Source organism: Chionomys nivalis, chromosome 17 (genome assembly GCF_950005125.1).
Source record: "Chionomys nivalis chromosome 17, mChiNiv1.1, whole genome shotgun sequence".
NCBI classification, from domain to species: Eukaryota; Metazoa; Chordata; class Mammalia; order Rodentia; family Cricetidae; genus Chionomys; species Chionomys nivalis.
The window spans coordinates 34501424-34525701 of NC_080102.1; the positions used below are offsets into that span (position 1 = coordinate 34501424).

At 41.4% G+C, this 24278-nt stretch overlaps 1 protein-coding gene across 28 annotated transcripts in view; it reads right to left on the reverse strand.

Moving 5' to 3' along the window:
- Rbfox2 (RNA binding fox-1 homolog 2) overlaps positions 1-24278 on the reverse strand; it is a 253680-nt gene that overhangs the window by 53538 nt on the left and 175864 nt on the right. The window contains exon 1 of one of the 28 annotated variants that reach the window (XM_057791483.1): positions 21000-21246. The exons of the other annotated variants lie outside the window; for them this stretch is intronic. Within the exon in view, the coding sequence (XP_057647466.1) occupies positions 21000-21026 (27 nt within the window). The 5' untranslated portion in view covers positions 21027-21246. Of the gene's footprint in view, positions 1-20999; positions 21247-24278 lie in introns of those variants that run through there. 28 annotated transcript variants of the gene reach the window in all.

The following is a 24278-nucleotide window of genomic DNA, read 5'->3' on the forward strand; positions in this document are numbered from 1 at the left end:
CTTTCCTTCAGTTAAAAATATAAGGGAGCAGCGAAGATGGCTCGGTGGGTAAAAGCACATGCTTGACACCTGAGTTTGATCCCTGTAACCCACAGTGAAGAGAAAACTGACTCCTGAAAGTTGTGAACCCAGAACCTACTCCAAAAAAACAAATGTCAAAAGATATTAAGATCAGACTGAATATGGCATGTTTTTCATAGTTATGATGAGCTTTGAAAGCTGAAGTCACAGTACCCCTCAACCTCCATTCCCAGATGCTCTGAGACAGAGATTTGGGTTACAGAATTTTAACTGTGTGACATGAAAGTGGGGGTTGTTGGTGGTGGGCGGGTGGGAGAAGAACAAGGGGATGTGAGGTAGGAGGAGCGATAACAAAATCAAGTGATGCCTGAAAATGCTGTAACGAAACTCATGCTTGGTATGCTAATTAAAAAATAAAAAAGTTTAAAAAGATGAAGAAACTGAAGCCATTTTGGTGTCATGGCCTCTGTCTCCTGTCTGTTCAGTCTTGAAGGTCAAATATAAAAAGAAATCTTATGTTACAGATTCAAAAAAGCCCATTATTGTCCCACCTCTCAACAAGACCTCCTAATCTTCCAACTCACCCAAGAAAAGCAAATGCCACTATTTTACTGATCATACAAGGCTGCAATATTTTAGGCTGCAGGAAATAGATTCTAAGATGGCCAGGTATCACAATAAAGGCAAGCACTTAGCTAAGTTGTATCTTCCCTAATGTTTAAGATGTTAAAAGACTGGATATCACAGAAAAGTTGGGTTTGTAACACCGGTTCCCTGTTAGCTATGAGCAGAGGCAATAATTCCCCCTCTTCCTGGTCCTGATTATCCACTTTGCCCTTGATTTGAGAGGGAATTCTCTAGCCTGTGAAAATTGCAGTGAGCAAAACTCAGAGCATTTTCTAAACATTACTTCAGGCTTTCACCATCAAACATGTTAGCTGTTAACATGTCTCAAAAAAGACAAATTCAAAACTATCCAAAGGTCTCATGCTGCTGGGCAGTGCATGCATTTTATCCCAGAACTGGGGAGGCAGAGGCTGGCAGATCTCAGTGAATTCAAGGTCAGTTTGGTCTACAAAGTGAGTTCCAGAACAGCCTGGACTGCTACACAAAGAAACTCTGTCTCAAAAACCGAAGTCCCAAGTCTCTTGTGTGCTAGAAAAGTACTCCTCCATTAAGGCCATACCCAGCCTGCTCAGGTCACTTTTATCTGTCTGTCTATCTATCTCTCTATCTATTTTATTTATCTATTTATTTTTAGTTACTTAGTTAGTGTAGTATTCTGCCTGTATGTACGCCTGCAGGCCAGAAGAGGGCACCAGATCTCATTAGAGATGGCTGTGAGCCACCATGCGGTTGCTGGGAATTGAACTCAAGACCTTTAGAAGAGCAGAAAGTGCTCTTAACTGCTGAGCCATCTCTCCAGCCCCCTCAGGTTATTTTAAAAGAAGGTTTAGCTAGCATTAGTACAGTTATTCTGCAAACACTGAAACATAACAATGAACAAAGGCTATTATAAATGAAAAACAAAGATGTGGTGGAAGATTCATTGTTCTTAAAAATAATCATCCACCCCAATCAACCACCATAAACCCAACCAAACTCTCAGGCATTTTCACCTGGAGATGCAAAAGGCAGCTTTAAAGAAATAACAAAACTAACTGTAAGATTTCCAGATGTATAAGAAAAATCAATGAAAAAATCCTTAGGACAGAAGCAAGAACCATTAAGAAGAAACCAATAAACAAAATTCATCAATATTTTAAAAAATTTGTTCTTTGAAAGACACCATCAAGACACCAATTAAAAAAAAATGCCTCAGAGACTATGAGACAATATACAGCTAGCAAATGACCAGAGATAGGATTTAGGAAGAAACTTTTTATAAATATATATAACAGTCAAAAGAACGAATTCACCAATGGCAAACAAGACTACGTGTTTAGAACTAAAAATGTGTAAGGTTTATATTTTTAAACTTGTTATTAAAATAGTTTATTATAAAATACAGCATATACAAAACAAAATTTGAATAACTAAAAGTTGTAATTTGTTTTGAATACTTAGCACTAATCATCCAAATAAGAGGCCCCGATGCTCTTCCCGATTAGAAGCAAACGGCATACACATGTGGGAGGTGGCAGACTGGCTACCAGGGATGTTGGAGAAGGGAGAAAGCGAAGCCTGAAAAGGGGTGTGCATCATCATACAATGAAACTACCATGATCAGACAGAGTGCCCAGAGGGCTAAGAGTGCTCGGCTCACACAGAAGCTTCCACAGGAGAACCAAAATAAGAGAAGAGATGAGAGTGTAACTGAGGGGTGTGGGATTCTCAAGACAGGAAACCTGAAAAATAGAAAGAAGTGAAAGGGAGCTTCAGCAATATTGATCAAGAAGTTAAGAAAAGAGGGGTGGGAAGAGATAGAACCTGGCAAACAAGTGGATTTTAAAGTCCAAAGAGGAAGCAACCAGAACAAAATGTGCAGAGGAAAGTCAGACACCAGGTTAACATGACTTGGAACCAAGAATTGCTTTACATAAAAATCTTTCCTTTACTTCTTAGAAATTATGCTATAAGGGCACAATTTGTTGTTGTTGTTTGAGACAAGGTTTCTCTGTGTAGCAGCTCTGGCTGTCCTGGAACTAGCTCTGTAGATCATGCTGACCTTAAAGGACATAAATTTTTTTATTTGTAAGTTTTTTTCTGGAAAAATGTCCATTTTCCATTGCTAGAGAATTTATTATTATCTAGGAATATGGTTTAATGTACATAGAATTTTAAATCTTATTTTTTAAGCCATTTCAAACCTTTATCTATCAATCCATCCCTCTATCTACCTATGTGTTTTGTGTGTGTGCGCACATATGTGTGAGCATTATGGTACATGTGTGGAGGTAGGAGGACAAGTTGATTCCATGTCCTCCCTCGATGTGAGTCCCTGGGATCAAATTCAGATTTGGTGAAAAGTGCCTCTACCTACTGAGCCATCTTGGTAGCCCAGAATTTTAATACTTGATCATCTCTTCCAAATCTTTTGGTGCTCTGCCTGTACCCAAAGTTGGTAGAGCACACTACTTCCACAGTCCTTAGAAGATTGAGGCCTGAAGACAGGCATGAAACATACAAAAATTCAAATTCATGTGGATTGGAGGATGAGCAGAGCCTAACATATTGTCTTTCAGAAATCTTCGAAACACACGAGGGTTTAAAGACACAATTTTCTAAGTTCAGATTAGTGGCTAAAGGACTTGCCTCTGGCTCTGAAGTTGCTCTTCATGAACTCTAACCTCCATTCTCTACCCCGTCCCTGATGGCAGTGAGGCTAGGTACACAAGTACACAGTATGAATCGCCCATGGGGCCACTCCCGACAGGGCGGGCCCAGTGAACTGAATAAACACACCGAGTGGTGGGAGATGGGGAGAAAGGTAATGTTTCTAGGGTTCAGTCGCAGTCTAAGCACTGCAGAGACACAGCCACAGTGGGACTATGTCTTCCAGAAGAGGGGTGCAAGCCTCCACCAGGAGGTCAGGAATACTTTTACTTGAGAGATGTGACTGACAGCAAATACTTTTTCAATTGTCTGCTAAAAAATAAAGCAACTGTTTATTTGTTAAGAGAATAGACTTTGGGATAAAGGTTATATGTTGTACACAAGCTGAAGGAATTATAGAAACAGAACTCATGAGAAAACGATCAGGAACCACAAATGCAAGCATAAACATCAGAATACAAGAGATGGAAAAGAGAATCTCAAGCGCTGAAGATACAATAGAGGACATAGACTCATTAGTCAAAGAGAATATTCAATCTAACAAAAGCTTAACATAAAATATCCAGGAAATATGGGACACCATGAAAAAACCAAACCTCCAACTCAAAAGCACAGAAAATATATTCAACAAAGTGTATGTTTTGTAGCATTTGTTTTGGCAAATATATTGTGGTTAATTGTTTTTCATCAGAAATCTGAAGTCATTTAACAGTCTTAAATGTTAAGAATTGTGGTTCTGGCGCACGGCTTTAATCCCAGCACCTGGGAGGCAGAGGCAGGTGGATCTCTGTGAGTTGGAGGCCAGCCTGGTCTACAGAGGGAGTTTAGGACAGCCAAGGCTACACAGAGAAACTCTGTCTTGAAAAACAAACAAAAAACCCTAGTTTAACTAGGATGCTACTAATAAAAGGAATAAAATATTTTTCCGTTTAAGTATTTTACAAATGTCATATTTATTCCCTGGGAATTGTTTTGGTAGGCTCAGATTTCAAACTTGGTCTGCCTTTATAAAAACCAATTTATCAATAGGGCTGGAAAGATGGCTCAGTTGTGAGGGTGCTTGTTGAGCAAGCATGAGGACCCAGGTTTGATCCCCAGAACCCATGTGGAAGCCAGGTATTTTAGTATACACCTGTAATCTCAGAGCTGTCTCAAAACTAAGGTAGAAGGCAACTAAGATGTTGTACATCAACTTATACGCTCCACATGCATGCATATGTACAGAAAAGCATGTACGTGTACACGCACACACCCACATACATGTGCAAACACATGCATATCAAAAGAGACATGAAAATCTCTCAGTTGGAAGAACCTGAGTAAAGAGGATTACTAGTTAGATCTGTTGGCAAAGTGGAGAATTTTGCCATATCTGTGACAAAAGGAAGAAAGCATCTACATAACTGTCACCACAGAAAGATAAGGAAAAAAGCAGTAGATTTAAAATCTAGAGGCAGGGCCTGGGAGAAGGCTCAGTGATCACTATACTTGTCTTGTAAATGTGAGGGCCATTTACAAGTCTGGAAACTCAGAACCCAGTAGTGATTAGCTGTCCTGGTGGCTGGCTGATGACCTCAGGCTGGAAAGCAGAGTTGAATCACTAGAGCACGCCAACTGGCCAGACTGGCCATTTGCAAGCCCAGAGTTTGTGACCCTGCCTCAAAAGATACGGTAGAAAGCAAGTGAGGAAGACTCCAGACATCCATCCACATGAATGTTCACACATGTGCATTCACACAGATAAGTGCACCCCACACACATAAACATATACATACCTACAAATCCAAACCATACACACATATACATAAAAAAGAAAACAAGCTGGGCTGGGGTGGCTCACTTTAATCCCAACACTTGGGAGGCAGAGGCAGGCAGATTTTTCTGAGTTTGAGGTTAGCCTAGTCTACAGAGTAAGTTCCAGGACAACCAAGGCTACACAGAGAAACCCTGTCTCCAGGGAGGGAGAGGGAGCGAGGGAGGGAGGATAATAAAATCTAAACTCAATTTGAAAAGCAGTTTGTAAGGCTGAAGAAATAGTTCAGCAGTTAAGAGCACTGGCTGCTCGTCCAGAAGATTCAAGTACAACTCCCAGCAAGGCAGCTCACACCTGTTTGTAATTCAGTTCCAGGGTAGTCTGCACAAAGACAGAAGATGTTAGGTAACCCGCAGAGCTTTAGAGGCGTATCTAAACATGGTGCCTCCACGAAACTTTAAATTTTTACATCTGGATGAAAAATCTGAAAGTTATTTTTTCACTTATGTTTCTGGAACTTGGTAAATAAATGACCGGGATCCTTAAAAGACTCACAAAATCAGATGAACTGATTATATAATAAATAAGGAGCCGACAATGGTGGCGCACGCCTTTAATCCCAGCACTCGGGAGGCAGAGGCAGGCGGATCTCTGGGAGTTCGAGGCCAACCTGGTCTACAGAGCTAGTTCCAGGACAGGCTCCAAAGCCACAGAGAAACCCTGTCTCGAAAAACCAAAAAAAAAAAAAAAAAAAAAAAAAAAAAGAAGAAAAAAATAAATAAATAAGGAGCCTACTAACAGAAAAATCTATTGCGACTGGAAAATGAACAGAATTGTTATTTACTTCAATCGAGGATCTTTCTCTGTGGCAGTCTCAATAATTAGCTGGAATACTGACCCCAGAGGCCAGGAACAAGTGCCACATCCCAGCTCTCCACTTGCATAAATTCACAGTTCACCTCTTTCCTGACAGCAGGTATGCCCATATTTTCTTGGCCCTAGTCCCCTACTCAGAAGAAACTATGTTTAAAAATCTAAGGATTGGGGCTGGAGAGATGGCTCAGAGGTTAAGAGCATTGTCTGATCTTCCAGAGGTCCTGAGTTCAATTCCCAGCAACCACATGGTGGCTCACAACCATCTGTAGAGGGTTCTGGTGCCCTCTTCTGGCCTGCAGACATACATACAGATAGAATATTGTATACATAATAAATAAATAAATAAATAAATAAATAAATAAATAAATAAATAAATAAATATTTAAAAAAAAATCTAAGGATTGCTATCCTTTGCGGTAAAGCTGCATTTGGAGTGATGCAGTGGCGGGATAAATTTGTGGGCTGCAGGGGGGACTAACATGTTCTGTAATTCAGTAGCACTGCTTTAGAGGAATGAGTAATGGGGAGCCAGCAGCAGCAGCTCTCCAGGGCTGTGCTTCTAGAAGGGTGCTGGTCAGGAGGAAGGAAACAGCTGCTGTAAACACACATTTTCTGTAAGTCAAGGATCATCTTCTCAATAGAGCCTACAAAGAGAACAAACACTATCTTTTTTCCAAAACTGAAAACTTACTAAACTGCAGGCCTAACAGTTGATCCTTCTCTTATATAACCAAACTAAACCTATGTTGCTGCCATGTGACATGCTGAACACACCAGTGCAATCCCAAGCACTTGTGAACAGTGCTACAACAAAAAACAAACAGGCAATGTACTATGTTTACTTCCACGCTTAGAACAAAAATAAATGACAGAATCTGGAACACACTGTAAGCTTACCTCTAAACCAATTCCTCTCTCTCTCTCTCTCTCTCTCTCTCTCTCTCTCTCTCTCTCTCTCTCTCACACACACACACACACACTTTGACTTACTTAGAGAGAAGTGACAATACAAACTTCTCCCCTGAGGCTGAGCTTTGCTATCTCACACATCACTGAATATTTAAACAGGAAAATAAATATTTTAGAACAAAAATATCTGAACCAATAGTCTATTAGATTAAATGTGACAACTCTGTAATAGTCTTAATGTCTCCAAACTCTCAAAGACTCTTCCACTTCCCCTTAAAGCAGCACTCAGAGCCCCAACCTTCCATGAATCATGCCTTCCATCAGCAACAGAAGACCACCAATGCCATCACCTGCTGCCCTCCTCCAACTCCTTCCTTTGGATTATAAGTCTAGTCTTGTCAACGTGATTGATGGTTTATGCAGTCTACAGATGATTCTCTTTTTTAGCCAAAATTCCCACAACAATTTAAGTTAATTTACTATGTTCTTCATGGATAATTAAGTTTACATCCTTCATATGTCAAAACTGGAATATTATTAGGAATAGTAACAACTCTGGTTCAGAATAAAACACTGTAGAAAAGTCTCGGAGTGTCTTCAGAATTATAAAATAACTTATGTTTTAAGGTTAGTGCTCTACTATAGTCTACTTCTTCATGATGAGGAAAAAAATTCATAAGATACACATATAGTAACTGGGAAAATTCTTCCCTATTCCTTTCCCAGAACAAAACCAGATCGTGTCTACAATCACAATTCTATTAATTATGGCTTGGGTGTTCAAGTCTCTAAGTTGGTCAAAAATGAACTACAGACTTACTCATTCTAAGCTCCAACCTGCATGAGTGTCCGATGGGAGCACAATTGTGATTCTTTAGAGAATATCTATGGAAATGATCCCGTACTCTGATGTACCATCTGTGAAAAACGCAACTTCTCTTTCCCATCAGCTCCACTAAAGCAGGTATAATCATTGAAAGGGTACAGTGAGAGTCCAGAGGGTTGTGTTATACACACACACACACACACACACACACACACACAAAGGGAGAATGAAAAGTCAGACGGCTGGGAATGCACAGAGTTCAAGGCCAGCCTGGGATACACGGGACTCTACCAAAAATAGAGGTCGGAAGAGATGAGTGGTTAAGAGTACATACTGCTCTTGCAGAGGACCTGTGTCCAGTTCCCAGCACCTACATTGGGAAGCTCATAACTGCTTGTAACTTCAGTTCAATCATATGCCCTCTTCAGACTCCCTCTGCACTCTACAAGTGTACACACACACACACACACACACACACAATTTAAAAATAAATGTAAAAAAAATTTAAACTTCAACTTGACTCATTTTAAAAGAAGTTACCAAAATGATTCTTTGAAATTAAAGGAGCTGTGCTCTGGTCTACTCTGCCCACTCAGCTCATTCTTGCTGTGCCTCTGTCATGGGACAGACCCAGTTTCTGCTGGGGGCAGCCACCAGATTAGCCCCAAAGTCCTTGTGGAGCTTACTTTCTAGTAGGGAGAGAAAAATAAAGGCAAACTAGTAAAGCAATGACCAGATGGACTGCTGGGAGGCAGGTGACAGGGGGACTTCTACCTTCAGCAGGAGGTCAGGGAAAGTGACATCTGGTCAGGTATCTTTGGAATCAAGGCAGCAAGATGTCTGTTTGGATGGAAGAGCACAACAGACAAAGGGAGCACAGTTTTGAGGTCCAGAGCAAGAGACTTGGAGGCATGTGACCAAACTGCAACAGAGAGGCAAGGTACCGTGACAAGTGATTAAGTGAGGAAGGTGGCGATGGGACAGACTGACAGCTGGGAGGGAGCTGGTCAAGCTGCAGGGAGCAGCATTCTGGCTTCTGTGGTCTAGGAAAGAGTTCCAGCAGAGACGTGATGTGGAAAGGCCAGGCTGTATATGGTTCTTTCAGCAAGGTAAGAGCAGGTGGATCCATTCCAAACATCCACTCGAGATATGGTGCTCACAGTGTCGGAGATCCAGAAAAGACGTCTCATCCTGGCTTGTCCTTCAGTTTCTTTAAACCAATTACTCTGCTCAGTTCTCCCTATCTAGCTAATTCACACACAATGTTTGAAATTGGCTCAAGCATTTACTCTTGTCTGGGCTCTTTACTCATCTCAAACAGATCCCTCTCTTCTTATCCCCACCCTGATATTTAACTTTCCTAGTTCTGTATCCTACATCCCTTGTTTGCTGACCCACTGACTTTCAACAGAGCAGGACTCCCTAACTAGGTGATGCCCAGTTCCAATTCTTCTTCTTAGGTTCCACGACTATTTGAAACCTTTCAACCATTCCATGGTTATTTTTTTAAAGATATAAAAGTTACAATTTAGTGTATATAAGCTTCTGCCAAAGCGATACTGAATAAACACTAGCACAAAACCTAATGTGGGGAAACAGCACTGCAGGGAGACAAGGAGCTTTGACGAAAGGCTTCTAACTCAGAAAGGTCCTTGAAGCTACCTCTAAGGCATAATTGGCAATTCGTTTTTCTCTTTTAAGTTTTATTTTTGAGCTGGACAGACGGCTCGGTAGTTTAAGAACATCTCTTGCTTTGCTAGATTGGTTGTTACCAACCACACTGGATAGCTCACAACTGTTTATAACAGCATATCTAGGATCTGATGCCCTCTTCTGGCTCCTGTATACACGTGGCATGTACTGAACATAGACAAAGACATACATACATAAATAAAAAGCAAAAACCCCTAACCCTTTATTTTTATTAAATGTGTCCATTCAGGTGATGGCAAACCAAATAGTTCAGAGACTTGTGAGGAAGAGCAACTCTATTCCTAGCTCTTTAAGGGGAGTGGTTCTCTTTTAACATCTCTTAAAGAGGCAGAGATCCTAGGCAGGGGGCTGCAGATGCTTGGGATGCTTCTAGACTTAGACAGGTCAACATAACACAGTGCACACATCGTAGGGCCTGGCACCCCACTCCTGAGGCTCCCGGAGAAAGGAAGGAAGGACCAAGTGAGTTTGCTCCTCACAAACGTGAACAGGTGAGTGGGAAATGGGTCACAAACAGTACTCTGCCTGCCTCGGATAGGGCAGAGGAGTAGAGAGACACCCTCAGTCAAATCTATCAATAAATAATACATACTGTTTTGGGCAGTATTGCCTCGCCCTGAGAACTTTCTTGGTAACAGTGTTAGCAGGTTTTGCCTTAGAGAACTAAGGAAGTCATTGTGTCTTCTATTTTACACTTTGGGAAGGATAAGTCCATTTTCCTGCCCTCTCTCTGCATGTCCTTCTCTGAAGTATGTTGTTAGTCTCAAACCCTTTGCATTCTTAACTCTCCTTTGACATTCAGTTACTAGTAATTATTATTATTAGAACCCATGCTCTCTGAAACCAACATGGTTTCCTAAAGTTCCCTTCTGCTCCCATGGTTATCGGTTTCCCCTCAGGTCAGGGTTTCTTTTCATTCCCTCTGGCTCTTGGATGCTTCAAGTTCCTCTAGGACTGCCAATCATCTTCGTGCTCCAATTTCCCAGGTAGAAAGACCTGATTATATGATGTGGTTTCCTCTGCTCAGCTGTTTTTTGGCATTAAAATTCCAACTGTGAACTCAGAATGTGGTGGGGACAGAAGGACACCACAGGCTTCCTATTAGTGTGGAATGTCTCTCCACTTCGCCAAGTATCATAGCAATGAATTAAACTTCTAGAGCTGGAGAGATGGCTCAGCAGTTAGAGAGCAAACTGTTCTTGTAGAGGATCTCAGTTTTATTCCCAGCATCTGTGTTGAACTGCAACTCCAATTCTAAGGGGATCTGATGCCTCTGTGGGTACCTCTATACACCCAGCCCCAACACCCCTGTGACAAGCACACATATGCACAGTTAACAATAATAAAAATTTTTTAAAACTAAGAAGTCAGAGAGATTGTTTAGCAGTAAAAAGTACCTTTTGTTCTTTCACAGGATCCAAGTTTGTCACAGCACCCACATGGCTGTTCACAACCATCTATAACTCTAGTTTCAAGGATCCAATGCCCTTTTCAGGTCTCTGTGGCCACTGAACAAGTGGTTAATACATACAGATGCTGGCAAAACACCCACATACATAAAACATAAACCTGGGCGAGATAGAATGTGCCTTTAATGCCAGTATTCAGGAAGCAGGCAGATCTCCATGCCAGCTTGGTCTACATAGGGCAATCAAGGCTACAATAGTAAGACCTGGTCTCAAAACAAAAAGCTAAAACCAAAACCAAGCCCACAAACAACAACAACACCCTAAAACCCCAAACACAAACAAAACAAAATATAATTAAATTTCTCATAACATGTTGATCAGGTTCCTTGGAGAGAAGTCATTACAACCTTGGTTATTATCCCACTTTCAAGCTGAAGAAAGGGGGTGGCACAGTAGGCAGGGGAAGTGCTTGGAGAGTCCTGAGCAGTGCCAAGCAGCTAGCTACCCATATAAACAGAACCTTCGGCTACTTTCCATCTTCATGTTGTGCTAGCTTCACAGCCTTCACCACAGCAGTATCGCAAGTCGGCCCCAGGCTTTAGCTCCTCCTCCTTTCTAACCTGTCAGTTTTGTCATCTGCAATGTTTCCAGAATTTTGTTTAGCCCCTGTGATCAGCTATGCCATCTCCACTTTCTTCTGCGCTCTCTCTCTCTCGCTCTCTCTCTCTCTCTCTCTCTCTCTCTCTCTGGCTCACAGGCTTCCAGAGCTTCCCCAGTCTCTTTCTCCCATCACACTTGGAGAAATGTTGGAATTACAGACATGCATCACTGGGTCTGGGTTTTGCATGGATTCCTGTAAACTGATCTGAACTTATTTGCACAGTAAGTGCTTTTTCCCACTAGCCATCACCCTGGCCAGTGTGCCTAATTTCTTGAAGCTTAAGTACAAGGACTGTCTCAAGAATCATAGCAAACTCTATTCATTTTCCTTTGAAGCCCCAATTTGTTTTTAGTGACTTCTCAGTGTCCTTGATAGCCAACCTCTGTCACTCACAATGAAGTCTAGAACTGAGAGCTTGTTTAAAGTTGTGATTGTCTTACATAATGCAAGCCTTGACTTCTGGGTTAGGACTCTTTACATTGCCTCCCATCCATTGTAAGATCCACTAGCAGTTAGAGAGAGAGAGAGAGATCCCACTTTAAACAAGGTAGGTGAGCCCTGAAACTGTACTCTGACCACCACACAGACAAACATGCACACATAGCGTTATGTACACACACCTCAAAACAAATCAGTATTTTAAAGGTAAAATTAAGTGCAATGAGACTGTGGAAAACAGAGCAACTCAGAGGATCATCAGAGCCAAGTGCACGCTGCACTGTGTCATCAAAGTACACAAGACAATGTGGTAGCAGTTATTCTAAAGCTGACACACAAAAGATTTGCAAGTGTCTATCCACTCAGGAAACACAAGAAAAGTCAACTATTTACCGACTAGAGGGCCTCCTCTATAGTGAATGCAACAATGGCCTAGACAAGAACGCAGTCCAAAGAGAAAAATGACTGCTGCCGCCTCACTGATCTAACAGATGGATCAGTAAGGCATGTCATGGACTCCTACCCTTCAGGAACAGCCACGAAACATAAACCAGCGATTACAAGGTTTAATCCTGGTTCACAAGACAAATCAGAGAAGAAATCACCAGCAAGCCTCTTCCCCTATCTTAGAGGAAAGAAAGGCATGCAAACCAGAAAGGAGGCACATTGAAACCAGCCACTCAGAGTATCCCAGGGAAGGAATCTATCTTCCATTGGATCTAAAATGTACAACACATTCAGATTTTTCTCTACATTTCCTGTGAAAACCAAGTCAATGCTCAATTTTAAAAGGTGGTGGTGTATCAGCTATCTATTTCTTCTCTTTACCTAAATCTGATCATCCATATCAAAATTACACAGTTATTACTGAAAATAAAAATTCAGGTTGGAGATGCAGACCATGGGTGGAAAACTGGTCTAGCATGTGCAAGACCCTGGGTTTGAACTCCACCACAGGAAAAGCTGCAGATAAATTATTTTTAGCAGGGCTGGAAGAGTAATGGCTCAGCAGTACAGGGTATTGGACTCTTTTCCAGAGGACCAGGGTTCAGTTCCCAGCATTCATGGTGGCTTATCTGTAACTTCAGTTTTAGGAGACTTTAGGCCTTCACTGACCTCCTTGGGCATCAGGCACGGCACAAGCAGTGCTCAGACATATAAGACAAAATAGTCATACACATAAAATAAATGAGGGGACATTTATTTAATCTAAGTGGGGAGGGGGACGAGATTGGGGGATGGGACAGTTGGCAGCACAAATTTAATTTCTCATCCCTCCTTTCCTGAAGGAGGCACTATAAGCATCTGACACTTGGCAGTTCAGGTCAACCCATCTGTTATGCAGCAGGACACAGACAAAGGAACATGAGTTCTGGCTTCAATCCTGCCTTTAACATGTGCCTGAGCAACTCATAGCCTCTCTGGAGTGTACTCTCATTTCTAAATGAACAACACTTGGGATTTAATAGTCTGTAGTTCTGTGATACAGGAGCCTTAATCAAGTTTCTAGAAAAAGAAGAAATGTGTCTAATAATATTACCATAGAAAAGTTTTTTTTATAACAGAGTCAGCAAAATGTTATTAAACAGTTTATTTGTTCCCAAGCTCAAAGAGCTACAAGCTATTGCAGACAGTCAATAAAGCTGGCCCTCCATATCTGCAGATACACTTGTTCCCAATATGCAGAAAAGGATGAGTCAGTATTAAAGATGTAGACCTTTCCCGTCTTTATTCTTGGAAGATTCAAGGATAGCAACTGTTCACAGCATTTACACTGCATCAGGGTTTGATAGCATACATGGGTTTATGTAAATACCTCACAGGAGTGGACCCAGCTCTTTAGGGGACACCTAGATGGTTGAGCGTTCCAAGTCTTTAGCACCTCGCACAACGCTCTCCACAAGAATTACTACACTCTCAGACTCTCAACCATGGTGCTGATACAAAATGCCAACAGTTAAACTTTTCACTTCCATTTCCACAGTGGAAGTAAACAAACAGTTACACTTCCACTTACCCTAGAAGAACTTAAGGCTCTCAGAAAAGTAACACATTTCTCAAAATATTGGATAAAATGGCTTACAAAAATTTAATAAAAATTGTCTCTTTAAAATGCCTTGCAAGAAAAGTCAGCAAGATGGCTTAGCAGGTAAGGATGTCTGTCACCAAGCCTATGGACCTGAGTTTGGTTCTTAGAACTCTAGAACTCCCATGTGGGAAGGACAGACACCAGCAAGTTGTCTCTGACCTCCACACATGTGTGTGCTTACACACACACACACACAGTTTTGTAAGTAATCTCATAATCATCACTAGGTTAAAATAAAAAAACAAAACACAAAACATAGTCATGGATATAAGTCACTCATGAATAATTTTACAAATAATTATTGCTTTCTATTACCATGTCTTCTATAAAGATTCTTTTAACCAAAAAGGAAATATCAGTCAAAATTTGGTGTCAAAATCTTTCCCTGTAATTTTAAATGAAATTAATATCTCTTTTTATGACTGTAAGTCTCACACACTTTTAAATAATTAATTAATTGGAGACAGTCTTACTACACAGCCTGGTCTGGCCTTGAAGTCCCAATCCTGTCTCAGACTCCCATATACTGTATTACAAGTATATATGACTACACCTAGCTCAAGCTATGCTTTTTCTTTCTTTTTTTTTTTTTTTTTTGAGACAGGGTTTCTCTGTAGCTTTGGTGCCTGTCCCAGAACTAGCTCTTGTAGACCAGGCTGGCCTCGAACTCCCAGAGATCCGCCTGCCTCTGCCTCCCGAATGCTGGGATTAAAGGAGTGCGCTACCACCGCCCAGCTCAAGCTATACTTTTTAAAAACTGTATCCTTATTAATAACTATCTGCTAACTTCTGAATTGGCTAAATAGGGAATGTTATTCTGACATCTGAGATCGATAGCCCCTTTAAAAGGAAAATTTAAAGGGTATGATGAGAATAATATGAAAATTTTTATTGTTAATTCAACTATCATTTTCAAAATAGTATTTCTAAAAGTAAGTTCAAATGAGAATCTTGTATGGGTGAGATGATTTTTTTGGTAAAGGTGTTTGCCACCAAGCTTGACAACCTGAGTTCAATTCCTGAGATGGCATAGTGGAAGAAGACAACCAACTCATCAAGCTGGTCTCTGACTTCCACCCATGTATATGAATGAGAATGCTCATACATAGGCGTACACACACACACACACTATCAGCCATCAATAATTTTGATTTCCCATTCAGGATGAGTTGAGGCAAGTCTCAGAGGCTAAATGACAAGCAGGTTCTTGCCAGTAAGGTGGTGGCATGTTATAAAATGAAACAGAAAAATAATACTTTAATGGGGAAAAAGATATTATAGCAAACTTTTGATAAAGACATGATACTTAATAATACTGAGTATATTAATATGCTAAAGTATATTATATATGAGTATATAATACATTAAATACAATAAACTGATATTTATACGAATTAATACAATTAGTCTAGGACAGTAAAGATTCTGGAAACTGTATTTTCTTTTCTATGAAGATTAACTTAAAGAATTAGGTAAAATGGGTCAAGACAACAGAAGATTGAATGGAACAATAAGTAGTATCTAGTATCTTCCATTTGTGTGCGTGTAAAAGTGATAAAAACACTCAGGCGACTCTAGAGGAAAGAAGTAGGAGGGAGGTGTGAGAAGACAAAGCAGAGACCGACCCAGTTCACCTTAAGGAAACTGTGTCTACTTTCCAGGAACCAACATGGAGTTGAAAGTACTGCAAGGCCAGCAACATAATCAAACAGCAGAGGAATCTGGACTCAGATTGGAAATCTCTCTGTACTCAAGACTTACTAGGTTGCATGACCTCTCGAATCTCAAAGTTTTATGCAATAAAGGCGATGGGGGAGACAGACACACACTGAACTACTCAACACGGTATGCTGTTTGTGTATGACAATTACTCAAAAGGTGACTGGCAAGCAATCATAATTCACTTTTGTCAATGCGGTATGTATACATCAGTACAAAGTCGGTGTGTAAAATGCAGTTCTTTTAACGACAGTCATTACTGGTGGCACTTAACAAGAATGTTGGACATAAACTCTTTGGGTTTACTCACTCAAATTCCAATGCTGCCAGATTCAGTGAGTTCATTTAGGTAAAGTGCTGAGAACAGTATTTGAAAATGACATCACATAGTTGCATAATGATTAGCTACTATAATGACTGTTCTAGACAACAGGAAGGGAAGACTACTTATGAGACTCCTGCCGTCGTGGAGTTTGGGGGATCAGGAGAGATAGACAACAGACAATGACAGGCACTAAGACCAGTGGCAAGAGGATGAAAGATGGTGGAGAACAGGAGCAGGCAGAGAGAGTCACAGGCACAGTCCCTTGAAGAGAAGGGTGGGGTGGGCAGAGGTGGCTCAGACGCACAGAGCACAGCAGCAAGGTGAGAGGAAAAGGCCTGGCAAGAAAGAGCAAGGTGCTTCAAGGAAACAGAGAGGGACCAGTACCATCAGAAGAATTTGAGTGACAGAGATGAGGCTGGACAAACAGGTTCCTGATTATGCAGGGCTTTGGGGAACTGGAATGGACATGGGATTTTACTTGGGATTCTAAAAGGTTTAAATTCAGAACTGACAAAATCAGACTATGGTTTTAGGTGATTAACCCTGGACACTGTCCTCTAAGGAATTAAATGACTCCAAGGTTTCCTGAATTTAATCATTCCGAAAGTAACAGAGGAACACTCAGAATCTGGAAGGAAATGGAAATAATGCTCCACAGTGGAAGGCTGCAGCATTCTGACTGCTCACAAGAGGCCGAGCACCTGAGCTCAAGAACAAAGGCGCTGCAGTCCAAACTGCAAAGAGTTTTCTGATAGGAAGCCCCATGACTGGGACTGGCAGAGCTCGTGTACAACCTATATGGTCAAAACGTGCAAGGAAAGAACTGACAGTGGTTTTAGAATGTCAGGGGACACTGAGTGAGGTCTTGTGGCTCTAGAATGAAACATGTACAGTAGATCCCTGAGCCTGGGGTCAGTGGAAGGAGACTGAGATGTGGCTGATCTTGAGTGACAGCATGAACATCACAAATAGGTTTTCCATGAGACAACCTAAAGAAAGGCATTACATCATGAGCGGTTAAAAGCTGAGCAGTTCACAAACCACAGGTCAGAAAGAGGTTCCCGAGAGCCATCTGTACGATGTGACTTTGCAGTTTCTTCAGGGAGAACATAACCATGGAGAGGGCTGTCATTACCTTCCAGCATAAGCTGGCTTCTAGCAATGCAGGCTTCAACAGGAAGTGGTCAAAAACCAAGCTTTCTCAGTCTCAACTTCCAGACTGAGCAGTAAAAAGAAAAATAAAAGTGAGAAGGGACAAAAGAAAAGAGGGGGTATGGGATGGAGGCGAACACACTTACTGCCTCACAGATGCCGAGATTTGTAACAGCCCCATTTATGGAATTCTGGGTACCTTCCAGGAAAGATAAATAATTTTTAGAACAGTGATAGTTTTTAATAGTCAGTCTTGGTCTTAGTAAGGAAATGGTTAAAACTCAAGTTATGACCAGTGTAGAGGAATTCAGAAAGAAACAAAATCAATGTAAAAAGTATAGCGTTTTCTCTTTCTTTCTGGTTCACTGTAAAGGAACAGAAATTTAGCCTCCAATCCACATCCCTGCTTATCCCCAAACTTTCCCCAGAATCCTGTGCAGCCCATAGAAAGTGGAAAATATGCCAAAACAAACACTGTGGGCTCCACTCTGTGGGAGGAGGGGCTGAGGCTGTGTGGAAGGAGTGAAACTGGCAGGCAAGAGAATGGAATCACTTCAGATGAAGGCCACAAAATGGAGACTCAGTGAAGGGCAGGACTCCCAGATTCACAGAAATGGGATGTGCTTAGCAAATTCACAGACCAGATTCCCAACAACAGTCCACTTCAGAAAGCACAAACCCAAAGGGGAAGGGAAACCGAAACAAAGCAAACATACCTGATGTCTTATCTGCCTTTAATTAGAGCATAAAATACCCCGTCCCACTCCTCTCCTCCCAACCACCCTGAACACAGAGGGTACAGCTCAGGTGAAAGACTCAGGCCTTCCAGCTACAAAGAGGGAGATAGCAGACAATGGAGCTGGTGATTCATTACAAAAGAATACACTCTAGAGCAGCTTGCTGCCACTTGGGCTCCGGGAACTATTTAAAGGAATAGCAACCTCCTTCCTAACCTCCCCTATTCCTAACACCTTCTCTCCTCCTGGTTCTGATGGAAAACAGATTTTGAAGAAAATGCCAGCAAAGCACTGAGTTGTCCAAGAAAGGGAGGGCCCTTGTGTTCCATAGAAGTTGGCATTCTCACATCGTTGTGGAGTAAAACATCTGCTTTCAGGTTGTACTGTAAGCTTTTCCCCTTTGCCTGATAAACTTCCCCCCTCAACAATGAACAGAAATTGTGTCTTGCTAAATGTTCTTTTTAAACGAATTAGGGAAAAATGGTTTTCAACCTTGCTTTTCTAGTTTACACTATTATGGGAATGATATTCTTTCCTTTTATCCCACCTTGCTTTTCTATAGATAGGACAAGCACGATCTTTAATATGTCAATCAAGTTAAAGAGACTTCAGTCAAAAATTTCTGTGACATGAACATGAACAAGAGATAAAAGTATACTTAAGTGTCAATTGAGCATGTTTGGCTACTACTGCATGAAAATTTTGCCACTAAAATACTATTTTTACTAAAAAGCCAAGTTCTATTTATTGTCAGTAATAAAGTTGTTAGCTAGCAAAACAAAAAAGGTCATATAAAGCTATAGTATATATAATAATCACAAAGCACAGACTGTGCAAAAAGGAATTACTAACAAAATGCTTTCTTCCACCCAGTGATGGGGATGAGGGACAGGTGGGAGAGTCTAAGGCAAACCAAGGTGTGAAGTGACCAAACATCTCACCACCTTTCCACAGCCTAGCTATGATACTCAGTATGGCAATAGCCATTTTAATTCTGACAGTGACCCCTGACCAACACAGTGACAGTGAAAACACTTAGGAGACAGGGCATTATCAAATGTTTGGATTTGCTGTCTGGCTCAAAACATCCAAACCTATACAACAAATTCAAACAAACAAAAAACAAACCACAGGATAGACCAAAGATTTGGCCCTACTATTTCCTTTGACTTTTAGATTGCAAACAACCATCTCCATGACTTTCAGGTAGATGGTGAAGACACTGAAATAAATGTCACACAATTCTGAATTTCACAGATCCTACTGTATGAATTCAACATGAGAAAGCGAGTTTTCTTTCCTTCAGCACTTAGTACATCTGAGAAAACAAAGATTAAATTTATCTGTTGGACTCCTAATCATTAAAAAAAAAAGTTCCTTCCCAGGTTCCATTTATTTGTTCGACCTTGTTCCTAAAATTATACTTTCCATATGTCTGATGATTAGGAGCACGACACAGAGTACAAACAAGCGTGCACATTCTACTTGTCACACACATTTCAATGTTTCTAAAATTGCCAAGAGGTAATTCTCCATGAGGCCACAGAAGTCTGATCCTAACAGTTCCTGCTTAGATGACTCCTTCACTGATTTTACAATGCGTGTGAGAGCTGCAGCATTAAAAGCCTTCCACAGAGCTGAGAGTGGCTGTTCTTTAACATAGCTCCTCGGTGGAGACTTGGTATGCACCTCAGGTGAAGTAAGTAACAGCTCACACTGGCTTTGGAGAGAATCAAGACATGGAGATTTTGACAAATAAAGTGATATTTCAAAAGCATTAATTAGTTTTTAAGAAGTATTAAAAAATAAAAGAGTTTTTTCCCCTTTCCAAAGGAGGAATTTCTTGACAATTCCCCAACTTAGATTTGGAGAAAATCTTCTTGGAAGGATTTATCTTTTAAATTTTCCCTATTCTCTGGATCAGGATAGATTCCTCCCTACAGGTTTCCCTCCTTCAAAACGGCACTGCAGGGCATTATATAACATTTAACTAAACAGGGCCCCAGCACCGAAGGCGATGCCTATCGGATAGCTTGCTGCCTCTCGCCCTCCGGTGGTGACTCTGAGAGGAAAAAAGAGGGGAGAGAATACAAAAATAGGGGCAACCGTCCTTAAAAGGAAAGCCCTGTCCAGTGAGGGAAGCCTGGGGTGAACTGATCCCAAGTCTAAGACTAAAGGGTCTGAAAGTCCCATCATAAAAATGATGTCCTCTGATATGGCACAGCCTCACCACTTTCTCCCAAGTCACACATAAGGAAAAGGGGGTAAAGGAGCATACTGTAGGGTGACAACCAGAAAAACATCCCTGCCAGGAACGGAACAGCAGCCACCTTTCCATTTGTCGGGAATGACTTGCTGAAAATGCAGAGTAGACACTGCTTGACACAAGCAGAGAGGCAGAGAGAAGGGGGTGGGGAGAAGAGACAGAGATGGAGATCTTCCATTTCCTACTCCATCTCCTTCAAACGTCGTCTAAAGCGGCAATTGTCACTTATGTACACATTTATCCGGTCAGGAAAAGCAGTACCTGCCTCTGCTACACCAAGATGCTCCATGGGTTCCTATGGAAAACATCATTTACCAACGACAAAGCCACAGAAATGAAACATTCTTTCCTAGCCTTCATTTTTGATCGTCGGTTTAGAAAGAAGGCAGCAAACTGTAATTCCACAGCCAAGCCTGAGAAACCCCAGTGAATCAGCTTTCCCAGTAACACAAATTTTTCTGCAATTCTTAAAAGGAAGTCACTCCCTCTCCCCTTTCTGGCAGTCTACAAGAATCTCTTCTACCTCTGCAGTCTCTCTCCCTCCCTCTTCTCAGAACCAAGACAAAGAGGTAGACAAATCCCCACAGGCTCCTTCCTGAGCTACAGCTGCACGCTACAGGAAACTGGGATCGGCTATGGAGCCCAGGGAGGGGAGGAAAGGACACCGATATAGTACACATGTTCCGGAGGACCAATACTTCAGCTGATAACAATAAATCTGCCTTTTAAAGAAGGCGATCCTCATTAAAACTTGGCTGGCTATACTCCACCTCAAGACCTTCCTGCAGATCCCTGAGACAGAAATGTGTGGAGGACGCACAAGTCTTACCTGAGTTACCATTTTCTTTTTCTCCATAAACCAGAAGAAGCAGAAAAAAACTAGCTGGAAGCCGCCGTAGTGGGGCACACCTCGGTGGCTCTCTGCCACCCCGTCCCCAGCTAGCTGGCGAAGGGCGGGTGACTGGCTTCCCTTTATTCGTTTTCCTGCCTTTCTCTTTCTAGTGTTTCTTCCTTTCTTTTCTCTTCCTCTCTGGCAGTCTCTCCCCCTCCTTCTTTCTCCAGCTCCCTCCCATATCTCAGGCAGATGGCTGAAGGAAGCCCCACCCCTGAATGCCTAAGGTAATTAATCAGAGTGGAGCCCCACCTCTTCCTCCTCCCCCCAACCCCTCCCAGCAGGCTGACAGCTCCCAACTCCAGAAGCAGGCTTGCTGGAGAACGGGCAGCTTGGCCTGTGCTTTACTGTGCGCACGCGTGTGTGCGTGTGTATGTGTCTCGAGCACATACGGCAGAAGGAGGGGGGAGAGTGAAGGGGATAGGCGCCATGTGCTGGCATATTATAAGGTTGTGATGGTGATATTAATTATATTTCTCTAGAAGCACTTACCACAACTTATTACAGCTAATACAGATTTAAGAGATTATGGCCATGAATATCTGATAATAAAAAAAAAGAAATGAAAGTTAAGTTTTCCTCCACTGATGGACATTTATAGATAAGAGTGGGTCTAGTGAAAGGTGTGGAGCAAACTGCTGCTCAGTGACTAGCAGGAAGGTTTTCAAGGACAGCAATGCACAGAATGGAGCTGGAAGCCAGAGGCAATGTAATGAGGGCACAGGACTGGCAGAAAAGGGAGGTCAGTTACATGTCTATTTTTTTCTCCTCTAAAAACCCTGGAGATTCTGAAAAGGTGTCATCATAAATCTCAAGGTGTGCACATCTGACTGCTGATGCTCAGGTTAACGAGAAGTGCTTTTCCTGCTTCCTCGATGGTGTTTCAGCTATAGTGAAAAAGAAGCTGCTATAGTGAAAAAGAACTTTTCTCATATACCTGCAACAGTACTTCATCATTACTGCAAACAGTAACAGTTACTACAGAGCTCCAAGAACACAGTAGCTCAGGAGAATGTTTACTCCATACAAATGCTTCTTTTAAGTCCTCACATTTAAAACTCAAATACAAAAGCCTCAGTGATGAACTGGGCAGGAGGGTTCATCTCGTTCTGTCCTTTACTAGTGATCTCAGAGTAGAAAAATATCCATTGACTTCTGAATGTAAATTTCATCATCCCTATAGAAAGCCTCAAATTATGTGAGTATTTGATAAATTTAGTACTTTTGCTAATTATCTCATAAATTTAAGATTTTTATGTGGATTCTGACAAGATTCTGTTCTAAAGATTACACATTTTAGTTCTACTATATTCACTGAAATTTAGAAGAGATCAATTACAAAATTAGTTTATTTTAAAAATACTCAAAACTGTAAGTCTGTAATCACAATAGTACAGGTTCTTGCTGTCTCCACCAGAACTGTCTGGCACAATGTAGAACCAGGCTTTTTAAATCTAACACACCACCACCATGTTCTCTTAATTGCCAATTCTTTTAACAATTCCAAACAATGCATAGACTACAAAACCATAAACAAAATCTGGAGACTACAGTCAGGGCAGTGTACTCATGTACTCATTGCATGGCAGGGCAGAGTTGTCCTGACACTTTACAGATATAAAGAAATATGTGCAAAAGAAAAATCTTGAGCTGAAGAGATGGCTCAGTAACTTAGAGTGTGCACTGTGCTTTGAAGAGGACCTGAGTTCAGTTCCCAGCACCTATGCTGGGCAGCCCCACATGACTTGGCACTCTCTTCTCAATTCTGCTGACACCCATACACGTACACCTTTTTTTCAAAGGACGGGGTCTTCAAGTACTACGTTAAGCAAACAAAAATGGGAGAGGAGGAGTAGACCACAAAATTAACACCTTAATGAACATGCTGAAGTCTGAACATCCAGGACTTTTGGAATGTACAACCAAATGACATTAAAAATTTTAAAAGGCAAAGAAAGAAACAAAGAAGGGGTAAACAAAAGCAGAATGTGGCAATACACGCTTGCAATCCTTCCTGTACTTTTAAGAAAAAGGTCATATTTATAAAATAATTGTGTTTTCTGCTTTCACATACAAAATAAACCTGTAGGTAGGTCCCTGCATAGCACGTTTTGAATCCATCAGGCAATCATACTACCCTTGACAAAAGACACAAGCACCAGAAAAGCTACTTGGATACTTGAGTGTGACTTCAGTCCCCTACTATAAAAAAAAAAGGGGGACTTTTAAAAAAATAATAATAAAAAAAGGGAAATGAAAGGTTCCCATAAACAAAAGTGTCGGACAAGGATAAAGGTCTCACAGGCCCAGAAACTTAAAGGATTAATATTTTAAACTCCAAATAATAGGCTTACACATTCATTATCACAAGGGACAGTATAAGCTAAAATAAAATATGCTGAAATGATTTCTATAGCCTCTGAACAATAGGATCACCGTGACCACTGGCTGATGGTATTCTGAAATATGTCCCTGACTTTAAAAGCTGACAGAAAGGACAATTTGCTCTTTGGCGCCCAAGAGATAGAGGAGCAATTGAACAGCCTGAATCTGACCCAGGAAAACAACTGAAGTCCCTGGTGGCTGAGTGTACCAAGGAAAAGTTCCTTTGACAGTTTGCTTTTGTCTCTCTCTTAGAAGGATGGGGAGGTGGGTATCTGAACAGAGCGCAACAGTCAGCTAAAGATCATGTCTACCCAGTGTAGGAGCCATGCCTGGATGTGGGAGGCACTAGGAATATTTGCCGAATAAACAAACACGGGAAAGGGCACTTTGTGTCTCAATTTCTTGACCATTTCCTTGGCAGTTCAGTCTTCAGAACCTTTCTTCTATGCTGCTCAAGTGAAAGTCATCTCAGTGAGTCACTGAGGAGTGCCAGGTGATGACCAAATTCAACAGTCATGTCATATCTTTTCTGACATTTCTGTGCCATTTGGAATCCCGTTTTTGGGAAATTCACCCTTAGCTTCAAATTTTGCTTCATTTACTGTCACCCTGCCAGTCACAGCCAGTCTTGGTGCTGCTGTTGCTGGACCTCAGACTGAATACAGCTGTCCCTTGGCAGCATTCCAGGCAATGAGGTTCCCTCAGCTGTTTACCCATCTCAAAATGGGGGAGAGAGCAAGAAAGAGGGAGACAGGAAGAGAGGGGGACAATGTATCAGTTTCTTCTAATTTTTCTTGTTCTCCATTCACTTCCTTCCTCGGCACTCCCTTA